Genomic DNA, 12,903 nt, shown 5'->3' on the forward strand with positions numbered 1-12,903 from the left:
CAGTCACACACAGACATACAGACACACACACACACATAGACACTCACACACAGACACTCACACACACACATAGACACTCACACACAGACACTCACACACAGACACACGCACACACGCACACACGCGCACACACACACACATACAATCACACACTCTCACACTCACTCTCTCACACTCAACTTCTGACATTTCTAAAATTTGCTTCTGCAATTTAAAATAAGGTTTTAGTAAAAAAAAAAGATTTAAAATAAAATCACGTTTCCTGTGCTTGCTTGTATTTTGCCTAAATTTTGTAACAACATATCAATTTAGATAAAATACTTATTATTAATAATATTCTAAAAAATTATATAATATATAGTGCTGTGAAATTGATCAATCGCGATTAATCACATCCAAAACCAAAGTTTGTTTCCATAATGTGTGTACTGTGAATATTTATACATATATACACATACACACATACATGTATATATTTAAGAAATTTACGTAATATATGTTTATATTTATTTATGACAAATATATATATATACACACAGTATATCTTAAATATATTCATGAATATGTGAGTAAATATACACATTCCACACACATTTATTATGGAAACACAAACTTTTATTTGGATGAAATCGCATATATTTACTTAATTAAATCTATAATTAATAATATGGTGATTTGGTTTTAGTTTGTATTAACAGCTGAAGTGAAGCGAGTTTGTAGTGAAACACTAGACACCTGCAGTCTGGCGCTCTGATCCCTGCAGCTCGCTTGACCTCTGACCTCCTGGAGGCGTTGAGCCGTCTCAGCAGCGTCTTCTTCACGCGTGCTCGCGGAGACCTGCGCGGAGGAACAGGAAGTCAAGGTTTAGCGCTGAGCCGAGGTCATTTCCAGGGGAAAGGTTGATTTGTTGCTAAATGACGCTGTGATGCCATCATCACGTAATCACAACGCAACATTGTGTCACTGCATCTAATACATTTTACATATGTTCATTTAGATTTGTTCATAAAGTAATAAATGCATGATATAATATTAAAATATAAATAACTTTTTAAATGCATTGAATTATTGAAAACCTACACATTTTTGGACGGTTACAATTTAAATTTTTAGTTATTAGCTCGTAAACAAGTACTACACATTCTGAACAATTATACTTTTAAGCAGTGTGTTAGTAGCTAGTTAGTAGGGTTGCAAAAATGTGGACAATTTCCAGTAAATTTCGGAAATATTCCCAGAAATTTTGGAAACTTTCCAGGATTTTTGGGAATATTTTAGGGATTTTTGGAATGTTTCCGGAAATTTTCCACCCCTCTGCAACCCTATTAGTTAGTATGCTACACTCTAAGAAAAGTGTGTAAAAATATGGCACAATCTACTGTGTTAATGTGAAGGATTTTTCTGTATTGATTTTTCCAGTTTTTTTTTTTAGTTACGCACTGTATTTTGCGTTTTCAGTTTACAGGGGTTCACCGGATAATGGATAACGGATAATGTCCTGGAAAATTACTAGTACCTTTTCCGTTTTTCTAGATATTTTTCTTACAGTGTACTAACTGATCAACAATCGCAGGTACAAGCTACTAACAAAGTGTATCATAAATGAACAATCATTCATTTATTATTAGCCTATTATGAAATAAACAATTTCAAGCAGCTAAATTAATTCACGTGATGTGTGTACTGCTAGGCATCTTTCCTCTTTTTGTGTAATTTAAATGGCAAATGTGTCTTTTTATTGTCCGAGTCACTTATCAAAAGTTGCCAAATACATTTTTAAAAAAGCTAAATGTGTTGCTAGGTGCATTTGGAAGAAAAAGTAGCTAGGGTAATCTGAAAAGTTGCTAAATTTAGTAACGAGCTGAAGTTTCATTCTCTACCTGATTGAGGGCCGTCTGGAGCTGCGTGATCGTGCTCTCCTTCATCTGATGAAGAAACAGCAGAAAACAGGAATCTGAGATTCACAGACATTAAAAACCAAACAACAGTGTTTAAAAACATCACATCTGTTTTAACTCAGAAGGAAACTCAGGTGTGTAGCACTTACAGCTCTGCAGATCCTTCTGAAGACACGAGTTTAAACGCTGTTAAACCGATGTGATGTGTTTTTAAAGGAGACATATTATGCCCCTTTTTACAATATGTAATATAAGTCTCAGGTGTCCCCAGAATGTGTCTAAGTTTCAGCTCAAAATACCCCACAGATCATTTAGAAAATGCCTATTTTGAGTGGAAGCAGAAACACGCTGTTTTTCGTGCCTGTCTCTTTAAATGCAAATGAGCTGCTGCTCCCCGCCCCCTTTTCCAGAATAGAGCTGCGCCATTACAGCTCAGACCTGCTAAAAACATCTGTTTTGGTTCTGATTATCATGTTTATCGCGCTGAAATCATGCGTTTTAAACTATATGAGCTTAAACTTCTGATATATGGTTTTCTGAGCGCACACATGCGAAGCACACGCACAGAAAGCGGCTGTCACAGCATGCGAGTACTAAACTAAGTTCTCATTCACACACAAGTTTACAAAGTTACTGGGTTAATCTTTTTCACGTTTCCTTGGTTGATAGATGCACCGGGGACCTGATTATAGCACTTAAAACCTGGAAAAGTCCGATTTTCATGATATGTCACCTTTAAAACACCGTTGTTTGTTTTTTAACTAAAACTATAAAAATATTTGTTACTTAAAAAAAAACAAAAAAAACTTTTCCTAATTTTTTCTTAAATAAACTTTCGTTTTAGTGAAATACTGCAATAGTAACATTAAAATGTTTTTATTTCACAATAATAATCATAATAAAAAATATAAATTGTGCAGCCCTACAAGCATTAAGAAAAATTAACTAGAAACTAAAATGATGAAAAAAGCTACTTAAAATTTATAATAACATTTATTGAAATAAAGTATCTAAAAAATCTATTTCAGTTAGTTGCCGAGGCAAAATGTCTAAAATAGTACTAAAATAACTAAAATTGAAATAAAAATGAATACAAACTATAAAGATATTTAAAAAAAAAATTATAATAAATATGACAAAAACTTAAAAAAAAAAAAACTAACTAAAATATAAAATAAAAACTAATTCAAACCATTAATAAAAACCACAACAGTATGATACTAAAACAACACTAGCTATGTTTCCATCCACCTATTTTTATGCGCATTTTGGAATATCACATAAAAAAAACGCTGGATGGAAACGCCAAGATGCGCATAAATTCTAAAAGAAAATGCACATTAAAAACTAATGCGCAGAATTGAGTAGGATAAACTTTTTATCCGATAAGAAAAAAAATGCACATAAACTCAAGATAGAAACACATTTACCGAATAAATTCCACTATGCGCATCAAAAAAAGTCATGTGACTTGTGCGATGGGACGGGAAAACGGGACTAATCGCGTTCACAGCATCTATACGTTGTTATGATCATTCTGAAATGCCTGAGGAAAGTCTGTCATCAAAGTATTTCAAAGTATTTAAGCGCGAGTTTATCAGGAAGTGACGATTTTGTTCTCTTTGACTCATTGGATGGAAACAGTGCTTTATTTGGAAATGTTTTATGCGATATTCCAGTTCTGCGCACAAGTTTAAATCGCATTTTTGGATGGAAACATAGCTACTGATCCACCCAGACACAAGTTTTGACTCATTTTACTCTTCTTATTAGTTCTTCTGCTGTTCAGGAACAATAGCATCTATCCAACTTCCTTCTTTATGACCTCACGTTACTGCGTATAAACACAAAGCAGTGTGTATGAAGAGTAGTGTGTCCTGTAAGAAGAGCAGGACGAGGTGTTTGTACCTCGATCTCCTCCTGAAGCTTGTGGCTCAGATCTCTGTAGCAGTTCAGCTCCTCTTTAGTGGACGCAGCTTGACCTTTGACCTCCTGCAGCAGCTCTGACAGCGACTGACCGGCCTCACCTGACGCCTGCGGACAGAAAGAATCTCTTCAGATGATCTCAAACACTAAGCTGGGCTGCATGATTAATCAAAATAAAACCAAAATCATCACTTGGCTTAGTGGAACTATAAAATCACAAAGGCTGTGATTTAATTCAAGAAATATATGAGCTGTGTGTTTCAGAGTGACGTGTGGCACTGTTCATTAACAATGTTTTCCGCCAAAATAAAAGCTCTATGGTTTAACTTTCGAAACATGAAGAAATTAAGACAGCTATAAATATTGTAATTTTACGGTTTAAAATGATATATATATTTAATATATTTTTATTGTACAGTGAATATTACAACAGTAATATTTCAGATTTAATTTCATACTTTATTTAGAAATAGTAAGCAAAATAATGATACTATAAACTATTATTTTAAAGTCATATTTTGTGGTTGACCAATATTAATTATTTAAAGACTATTATTTAATGTTTTAAATACAAAATGTAAATAATACATTTTCTTAATGATTTAATTCTTATTTAAAGATAGTAAATGACTATATGGTAAATTTATATTTATCATTTATAATATTTACTAAAATAATGACAAATTCATTAAATCATGAATAAAAATGAATCGACTTAAAAAAATTATTTGGACTTGATAAAAACACTGTAAAACAAACAGATTTATACTGTCGATAGGAATTTCTTGATTCTGTAACCCTATTACAGTATTTCACAAATAAAGATGTTAAAAACAACGAGACAACATATGAAAAAAGTATTTTAGCATTTGCCATTCAATTATTTGACAGAACTGTTAAACAAAAGCTAATAAAAAATAAACTAAACCAAACAAAGTAAACTAATAATGGTGATGAAATGGAGCTCCTGTGTTTTAGGTGCTGTCAAAATAAAAGTCCCATTTATCGGCCAAATATAAAAACTTAATCGGCTGATGCCGATAATAAAAAAAACGCCAAATATCGGCCGATAATATCGGTCATGACAATATATCGTTTGACCTCTATATAGTCATATTGATATACGAACATTTTTGGCAAAAAATGCCAAATATCGGTCATGACAATATATCGGTTGACCACAATATAGTCATATTGATATACAAACAACATTTTTGGCAAAAAATGCCAAACATTGGTCATGACAATATATCGGTTGACCACAATATAGTCATATTGATATACAAACAACATTTTTGGCAAAAAATGCCAAATATTGGTCATGACAATATATCGGTTGACCACAATATAGTCATATTGATATACAAACAACATTTTTGGCCAAATATAAAAACTTATCGGCTGATGCTGATAATAAAAAAATGCCAAATATCGGCCGATAATATCGGTCATGACAACATATCGGTTGACCACTATATAGTCATATTGATATACAAACAAAATTTTTGGCCTAACTTTGCAGCCCTACAAACTAACACAATAAACCTGGAGCCTTTTATTTTAACTGCAATCACATTTGTTTTTAGTAAAATCAGAGTTTGTCCTAGTTAACAGTCCTATATCTGAATATAACAGTGAAGCACCTCAGCTGGCGGCGACAGTCTGTGATGGGTTGGTCTGGTTCTCATTTGGTTCAGTAGGTCGATCATCACGGCTAACCTCCTCTCGTACTCCATCACCTCCTCCTCAGAGCTTCTCAACAGCTGCTTCTGCAGCTCCTGGTCCTTCTGCATCCCGCTCAGACCCTCCTCCAGCTCCTTCAGCTTCTCCGTCAGCAGGCTCGTCTTCCCTGTGGAGGCTCCACCCTGCGCCGTGAGGCCCTCCGACCGCAGCTGCGCGCTGAGGCCCATGGCTTCTCCTGCGTGTGCCTCAGCGCGGAGCTCTTTGGTTTGCGTCTGGATGGCTTCCAGTTGTGCTTGACTGACCAGAACAGCGGCCACGTTCTCCCTGAGTTTCTCCTCCAGCTGAGCCACTTCAGCATACAGAGTGTCGGCGTACCTTTGCACTTGTTCCACCTTCAACCTGCATTAGTGTGAATTTTTGTAATTTAGTCTTAGTCCTGTTTGTGGGTTAGGCAAGTTTTAGTTGACAAAGTCTGGGTATTTTAGTCTCGTTTTAGTCCATTAAAACTAAGACACATTTTAGCCATGCTGCATAATGGTTAAACTGATTGTAAATTGCAATTATTGATCATTGTTGTCATTTATTTGACTGAGGGATTTATACTCTTGAAATTTGGCAAATGCAAGCATGGAACCTCATGGAGGTCTATTTTTTCTCTTTTTCTTTTTTTTTTGTTGAAGAAAATATACAGAAACATTTTGGATATAAACAGTTTTTATTTTTTCTCGTCTTTTTTTTTCAATGATTTTGCATCTCAATTAGGGATGCAAGGATACCATATTTTCAGATCCGATCCGATCCCAGTGCTTTTTTTTTTAATCAATGTAGAATTTCTTTACTTCTGTGTGTTGACCTGATCATCACTCTTTTGTGTGTTAAACACAATCTACTAAATACAGACAACTTAATTGTAATGAAAAATTACATGAAAAAATATATCATAATCTATGACAAAAATACTATTATAAACTAGGTTAGTGGATAATTCAGCAGCAAAAGTTATTCTAGAAAAATCATGAGTGCACAATTTTATAAAATCTAAACATTTAGTGAAACAACATTATTTAGAGGGGAACAAATAAAAGTGAATAAGCGTAGGACTAAATCTGGTAAAATGTTACACATTGCTCTTTGTATTGTAAAATACATTAATGAAAACAAGTCAATTAAATTTTATAGTTTATATTTATAAATAAATACAAGACATATCTTTTAAATGTATAGCACAGTAATGAAGGCAGCAAAAGTCCTATCTATCATATGTTGCTGCCTCCATTGCTGTGCTATACATTAGATTATTAATAGCCTTTCTTTTTCTGTCCTATCATAGGACAGCTGCAGCGGAGAGAAGAGTTTACGTGAACTTGAATTTAACGACTTAAAAATTCATCTGTACCTCACAGTAAACTATGGAACGGCTTCAGAACACTTGGACTTTGACTTTATGGTGCTTTATAATGTTTTTGTGCTTTCATGAGGCTTAACAATAACACAATAGTATATGCAGAATATCGATTTGGATCGGTCTCATCTGACCGATACCCGATCTGGCAGAAAAATGAAATCTGGCAACCGCAACCATGAAAACTCATGGAGATCTAGATTTTTTTTCTCTACTTTTTTTTTTTTTTTTTTTTAAGAGAAACAGAAATATTGGAATTTTGAATTTGTTTGATTTTATTTTTGCTTATATGTTGATTGCATGTTGATATAGTCACAGCTAGCATTTAATAATGTCAGTGTCATTTTGTCTTCGTCATGGGAAAAAAAAGGTTGTTTTCTGTAATAAAATTAACACTAAGTAGGGGGATTTACACTTTTGTAATCTGGTAACTGCAAGCACAAAAACTGCTGGAGGTCTATTTTTTCTCCTCTGTTTTTGTTGAAGAATATATAGAGAAATTTTGGATATAGAGAGTTTATTTTTAAAACAACATTTTAGTTGCATCTTTTATCATCGACAATATTACATATTGATATAGTGACAGTTAGTGTTTAATGATGTCTGTATCGTCTTGGAAAAAAAACAGCCGTCAACAAATATTTTTCACCATAGTTTTAGTCAGTGAATTAACACTAAATAAGGGAATTTAAACGCTTGACATCTGGCAACCCCAAGCATGAAAACTGGTGGAGGTCTATATTTTTTCTCTATTTTTATATTGAAGAATATATATAGAGACATTTTGTATAAAGAGAGATTTTATTTTTTAAACTACATTTTAGTTGCAAATTTTTCATCAACAACACTGCTTATTGATATAGTCAGAGTTAATGATGTCAGAGTCATCTCGTCTTAGTCATGGAAAAAAAGCCGTCAAGGTATATTTTTCATCATTGTTTTCGTTAATTAAATTAACACTAAATAGGGGAATTTACACTCTTGAGATCTGGCAACCCAAGCATGAAAACTCGCAGAGATCGAGATTTTTTGAACTGAGTTTTTTCTTTTTAATTTTAGTCTAGACTTTTTTCATCAGTGATACTGCAAGTTGATATAGTCACAGTTAAAGTTTAATGATGTCTGTGTTGCCTCGTTTTCATCTCGTTTTAGTCATAAAAAGGCCGTCAACTAATATTTCTCATCACGGTTTTAAACTCTTAAAATCTGGAAACCCCAAGCATGAAGACTCACAGAGATCGTGATATTCTTGAATTTAGATTATTTTTAATTTAAAGTTTTTTTTATTTTTTTAAACTACATTTTAGTGTTTTCTCAGCAGTAATATTGCATGTTGATATAGCCACAGTGCCATCTCAACTTACTCACTAAATAGGGGGATTTACACTCTTGACATCTGGCAACCCAAGCATGAAAACTCACAGAGATAGATTTTTTTACCCCTGGAGAAATGTAGAATTTTGAGTTTTTATTTTTTGAAACTACATTTTAGTCTTTTCTCAGCAATAATATTGCATGTTGATATAGCCAGAGTGTCATCTCGACTTACTCACTAAATAGGGGGATTTACACTCTGGACATCTGGCAACCCACGCATGAAAACTCGAGGAATATTTCTCAGCACAGTTTAGGTTGCTGTAATGAACACTAACCTGCACGCGCGCAGCTCCGAGTCCTTCTCCTCCACGCTGGTCTCCAGCTCCTCCACCCGCCGACTCAAGCTCGTGACCCGTGACCCTGCGCTCTCCTCCAACGCCTGCACCTGGGCCTGCAGCACCACGAGCGCAGCCGTCTTCTCCCGCAGAGCCTCCTCCATCCTCTGCTTCATCTCGTCGCTCTCGTCCTGCGGCTGCTTGTGCTCGATGCGCGACAGCTCCTGCTGGAGCTTCTCGATGACGGCGTTGAGCTGCTCCACCTCCTCCTCGCTGTTCCTCTTCAGACGCTCCTGCTCGCTCCGCAGACACTCCACCTGCGCCTCCAGCTCACGCAGAACCTCGTCCTTCTCCTCCACCTGCGCCTGCAGACCAACACACGAGCTCAGAGAAGAGTCGCCTCTCGTTCCCTTTGGGTTTAATCTCAGAGTTTTCTTCAATCGTTCACCCGAGAATGAAAATCATTTAGCAAGTCGTTCCAACCCAGTATTATTTTATAAAGATGATATTTTGTCAAATGTCTGAGCTGCTGTTTCACATACAATTAAAGCTGGTGGCTTTATTTTATCACTTTATACTGACAAGATTCAAAATGAAAAGCAAAAAGCAATGTTAAATGTAGTGACGCACTTTATCCACTTGATTTTTTTCAGGATTCCTTTTTAATGGCTAAATTAAATTTTAGTAATCAAAAAGCAACTGAATTCATGAAACTTACAATTTAACAACAATTTGTTAAAAACTATTAAAAACGTAACAAATTCAATTTTTAGAGCCCTACTCAAATATTTTATTTTTTTTAACAATATTTTCCTTCTCCCCCCCCCCCCAAATTCTCTTTTGTTTTTATTTTATGACTTTCTTTTTTTTCCCAAAATTCCATTATATTTATCCCAAATTCTTTTTTACATTTGAATGTTTCTGGATTCTTTTTTAATAGTTTAATTACATTTTAATAATTAAAAAGCATATCTAATAAATTTAATATATTGATATTAATAATGTATTAATAATAATAAACCTGTTATTGTAAAAAAAAGAAATACATTATTAAATTGTCCTATGAAGTGTTTTTTTTTTCCAGAAATTTTGAACAATTAAATTAACCCTTTAAAATGTAATCAAAAGAAAATTGAACAATTCCTTTTAAATTTTGGCAAACAAGGTACTAGACAAAGGAGGTTTATGGTTACAATTGAAACATGGAAGAAAAATATGGTGAATATTCTTTTTGGTTGCTGAAATATTGATGCATCACTTATTAAATATTCCATATATTCATATATATATATGCATACCATTCCTCTGAATAACTGAAGAGTCCATTGATCACATGACTTCAGGAGGAATATAGAGCATGAGTCATATTAATTATTATGGTATCAGCAGTATAAAACAATAAACACTTTCATCATAGGAAAAACAAGCTGAGACATTCTTTGCATTTCATTGAAAAAGAAAATAATATAAGGTTGGAACAACACGAACTTGAGGAAATGATGACAAAATATCTATTTTTGATGATTTCCTTTAAAATACTGAACAGATATTTGGTTAAAATCACAAAAGACTAAGATTTAGGAATCGGAGGCACTTTCATTGAGCTTCGAAAACACCCTCTGACTCAAATATATCAGTGTTGCAAGGAATATTTTATGCAAATATAAATACTCTGTCATCATCAACCCGTATTACTTTTTCAGGGAACAAAAAGAAGACGCATTAGACAATAAACTGGCTACTCTCTTCATACAGTGACCCAGAGTTACAGAAGACATGAAATATAGAGCATGACAGAGTTATTATAATTAAATACAACTAAAACCTAAAAATGAATAAATAAATTACTTTAAAATAAATGCTAATTTACATAAACTAATGTTTATATATATATATATATATATATATATATAAATAATGTAACTTTTTTTAAAGCTACATTTTTAAAGCAACATTTCTCATTTTAGTTTAGTTTAGTTTAATGCACTAAAGTAACAAACTAAACCTGAAATAAAATAAAAAAAATAAAAAATAAAAATAAATAAATAAACTTTGAAATGTAGAGCACGACAGGTTATTATAGTCAACTAAACCCTTAAAAAATGGTTACTTTGTTACCTAAAATAAATATTAATTAAAATAAAACAGAAATATAAAAAGGTATTTTATTTAAGCTGATTTCCAAGGCAACAATTTCTCGTTTTCCTTTAGTTTAACTTGATGTACTATAATAAATAAAAATGAATAAAACCTATATAGACATTTAAAAAATAAATAGACTAATAAAATGACAAAAGCACACAAATTTACTGTAACTAAAATGAAAATGAAAACTGAAACTATAAAAATAAATACAAAATATTTAAAAAAGATATATAAATGATACTAATGCAACACTGATGCATGAGTTATATGGACTATTTTTATAATAATATTATAGCACTTTCATGTCATTTCACTTCCACTGTGTGGAAAAGAGCAGCGTGAACATCCTGCTAAACATCTCATTTCATTTTCCACAATCTAAACATGGGTTTTGGGCGAGTAATGTTCCTTTTCGGTCAAACTATCCCTTTCACCAGGAGGTTGTGAGATGAATTAAAGTAAAACACACTGCAGAACAAACACCAAACCACATCAAAACGACGAACGGATGAGCAAATGAATCGATCCACAGGATCTGAGGCTGAATTCCATTCAGTAAAACCATGGATGAACCGGTTTGCTCTGAATAATAGCAAATAAATCCTGTTTGAAGAATGCACTGAGTTCTTTATGATGCAATGAACTGTCCACACTCTTTAAACAGAAGCTCATGCATTTCACCATGTTGCTAAAAATAAGATGCGAGCACAAGCTGGCAAAAGACATGAGATGCACCAAACCAGACAGACGAAACACACACACACACACACACACACACACACACACACACACACACACACACGGCTGCTGCTATATGCATATGTGTGCGCCACACGCTGACAGTCCACACATATGCATACGTCTTTACCTCTTTCTCAGGGTCTGTTCCCGCGCGCTGACGCTTAGCGAGCTGCTCGTTAAGGACGGCTATCTGCCTGTCCTTCTCCTCCAAGACCTTCAAGAGTTAAACATCATCACATGACTCTGAATTTAGGACAGTCCTGTCTGTCGGGAGGCGATTTAGCTAAGATTAGCGTCGAGATGATCTCTGATCGACACTCACACTGATTCATATTCAACCCTGGAGCACAAAATCAGTTATAAGGGTCAATTTTTCGAAATTGAGATTTTTGCATCATCCAAAAGCTGAATAAATAATATTTCCATTGATGTATGGTTTGTTAGGATAGAGCAATATTTGGCCGAGATACAACTATTTGAAAATCTGGAATCTGAGGGTGCAAAAAAATCTAAATATTGAGAAAATCATCTTTAAAGTTTTTCAAATGAAGTTCTTAGCAATGCATATTACTAATCAAAAATTAAGTTTTGATATATTTACGGTAGGAAATTTACAAAATAAAATTCACCACGGCTTCACGGGGCTTACTGCTTTTATAAAACGGTTATTCCGTATACGTAGTAAGGTTTAAGGTTTTAAAACAGAGCAAATAAAGTGTAATGATATTAATAAAAACAGTATACAACCTCCATAAAAAAAAGAAAGTCTCAATTTATCCAGACTTGAGCAGCTCTTGCAGACAAACAGCTCTTAGTCCAGTTTTTATGTAGCTGGCTGATTTTTGTTCATGGTATTCAGCAGCAATTAAATGTTTTGCAAAAAGAGACACTTATGACTGCCCAGAGCCACAAATATGTTTGACTTCATTTTTTTAACCACATTGGAATGGATAAGGATGGTAAGGATGGGAGTAGCGCTCTGGCTCTCTCTTCACAAACACAGTGTATAATGAGAGCGGACCTGAGCGAGCCGGGCCTGATCCTGCTGATGGCTGCTGATCTCCTTCCTCTGGATCTCCAGCTGCATGTGGAGCTGATTCACCTCCTCGCTCTTGTTCTCCAGATCCTCTCGAAACTGCTCCAGCTGCTCCTCCAGATTCACGATCTGCGCACGCAAACAGGGCACTGTTACAAGTGCTGAAAACTTCATTTGTTAAAGGGGTCATCGGATGCCTATTTGATATAGGTTGATATTAGGGATGCACAATTAATCGAATTTCTAATCGCGATTATAATTACGGATGCCACAATTACGTAATCGTTCAAAGCGGCAATTAATCGTCCACTCATGTTATTCTGCGCGCTTAAGAAGCGTTTTTTTCTTTCGACATGTTATCTTAAGGGTTTTTCCCATTATTTTAATTTTAGTTTTAGTATAACATTATAATACCATTCG

General features: G+C 34.2%; 1 protein-coding gene across 1 annotated transcript in view; it reads right to left on the bottom strand.

The window, feature by feature from the left end:
- Nucleotides 1–12,903, bottom strand: part of LOC107659344 (A-kinase anchor protein 9-like) — a 137,082-nt gene that overhangs the window by 37,679 nt on the left and 86,500 nt on the right. The window contains exons 31-37 of the mRNA XM_016448259.1: nucleotides 12,469–12,612; nucleotides 11,575–11,661; nucleotides 8,562–8,926; nucleotides 5,468–5,906; nucleotides 3,807–3,932; nucleotides 1,881–1,925; nucleotides 736–837 (exon numbers count right to left, since the gene is read on the bottom strand). Of these exons, the coding sequence (XP_016303745.1) occupies nucleotides 736–837; nucleotides 1,881–1,925; nucleotides 3,807–3,932; nucleotides 5,468–5,906; nucleotides 8,562–8,926; nucleotides 11,575–11,661; nucleotides 12,469–12,612 (1,308 nt within the window). The remainder of the gene's footprint in view (nucleotides 1–735; nucleotides 838–1,880; nucleotides 1,926–3,806; nucleotides 3,933–5,467; nucleotides 5,907–8,561; nucleotides 8,927–11,574; nucleotides 11,662–12,468; nucleotides 12,613–12,903) is intronic.

Source organism: Sinocyclocheilus anshuiensis, unplaced genomic scaffold (assembly GCF_001515605.1).
Source record: "Sinocyclocheilus anshuiensis isolate Anshui unplaced genomic scaffold, SAMN03320099.WGS_v1.1 scaffold876, whole genome shotgun sequence".
NCBI classification, from domain to species: Eukaryota; Metazoa; Chordata; class Actinopteri; order Cypriniformes; family Cyprinidae; genus Sinocyclocheilus; species Sinocyclocheilus anshuiensis.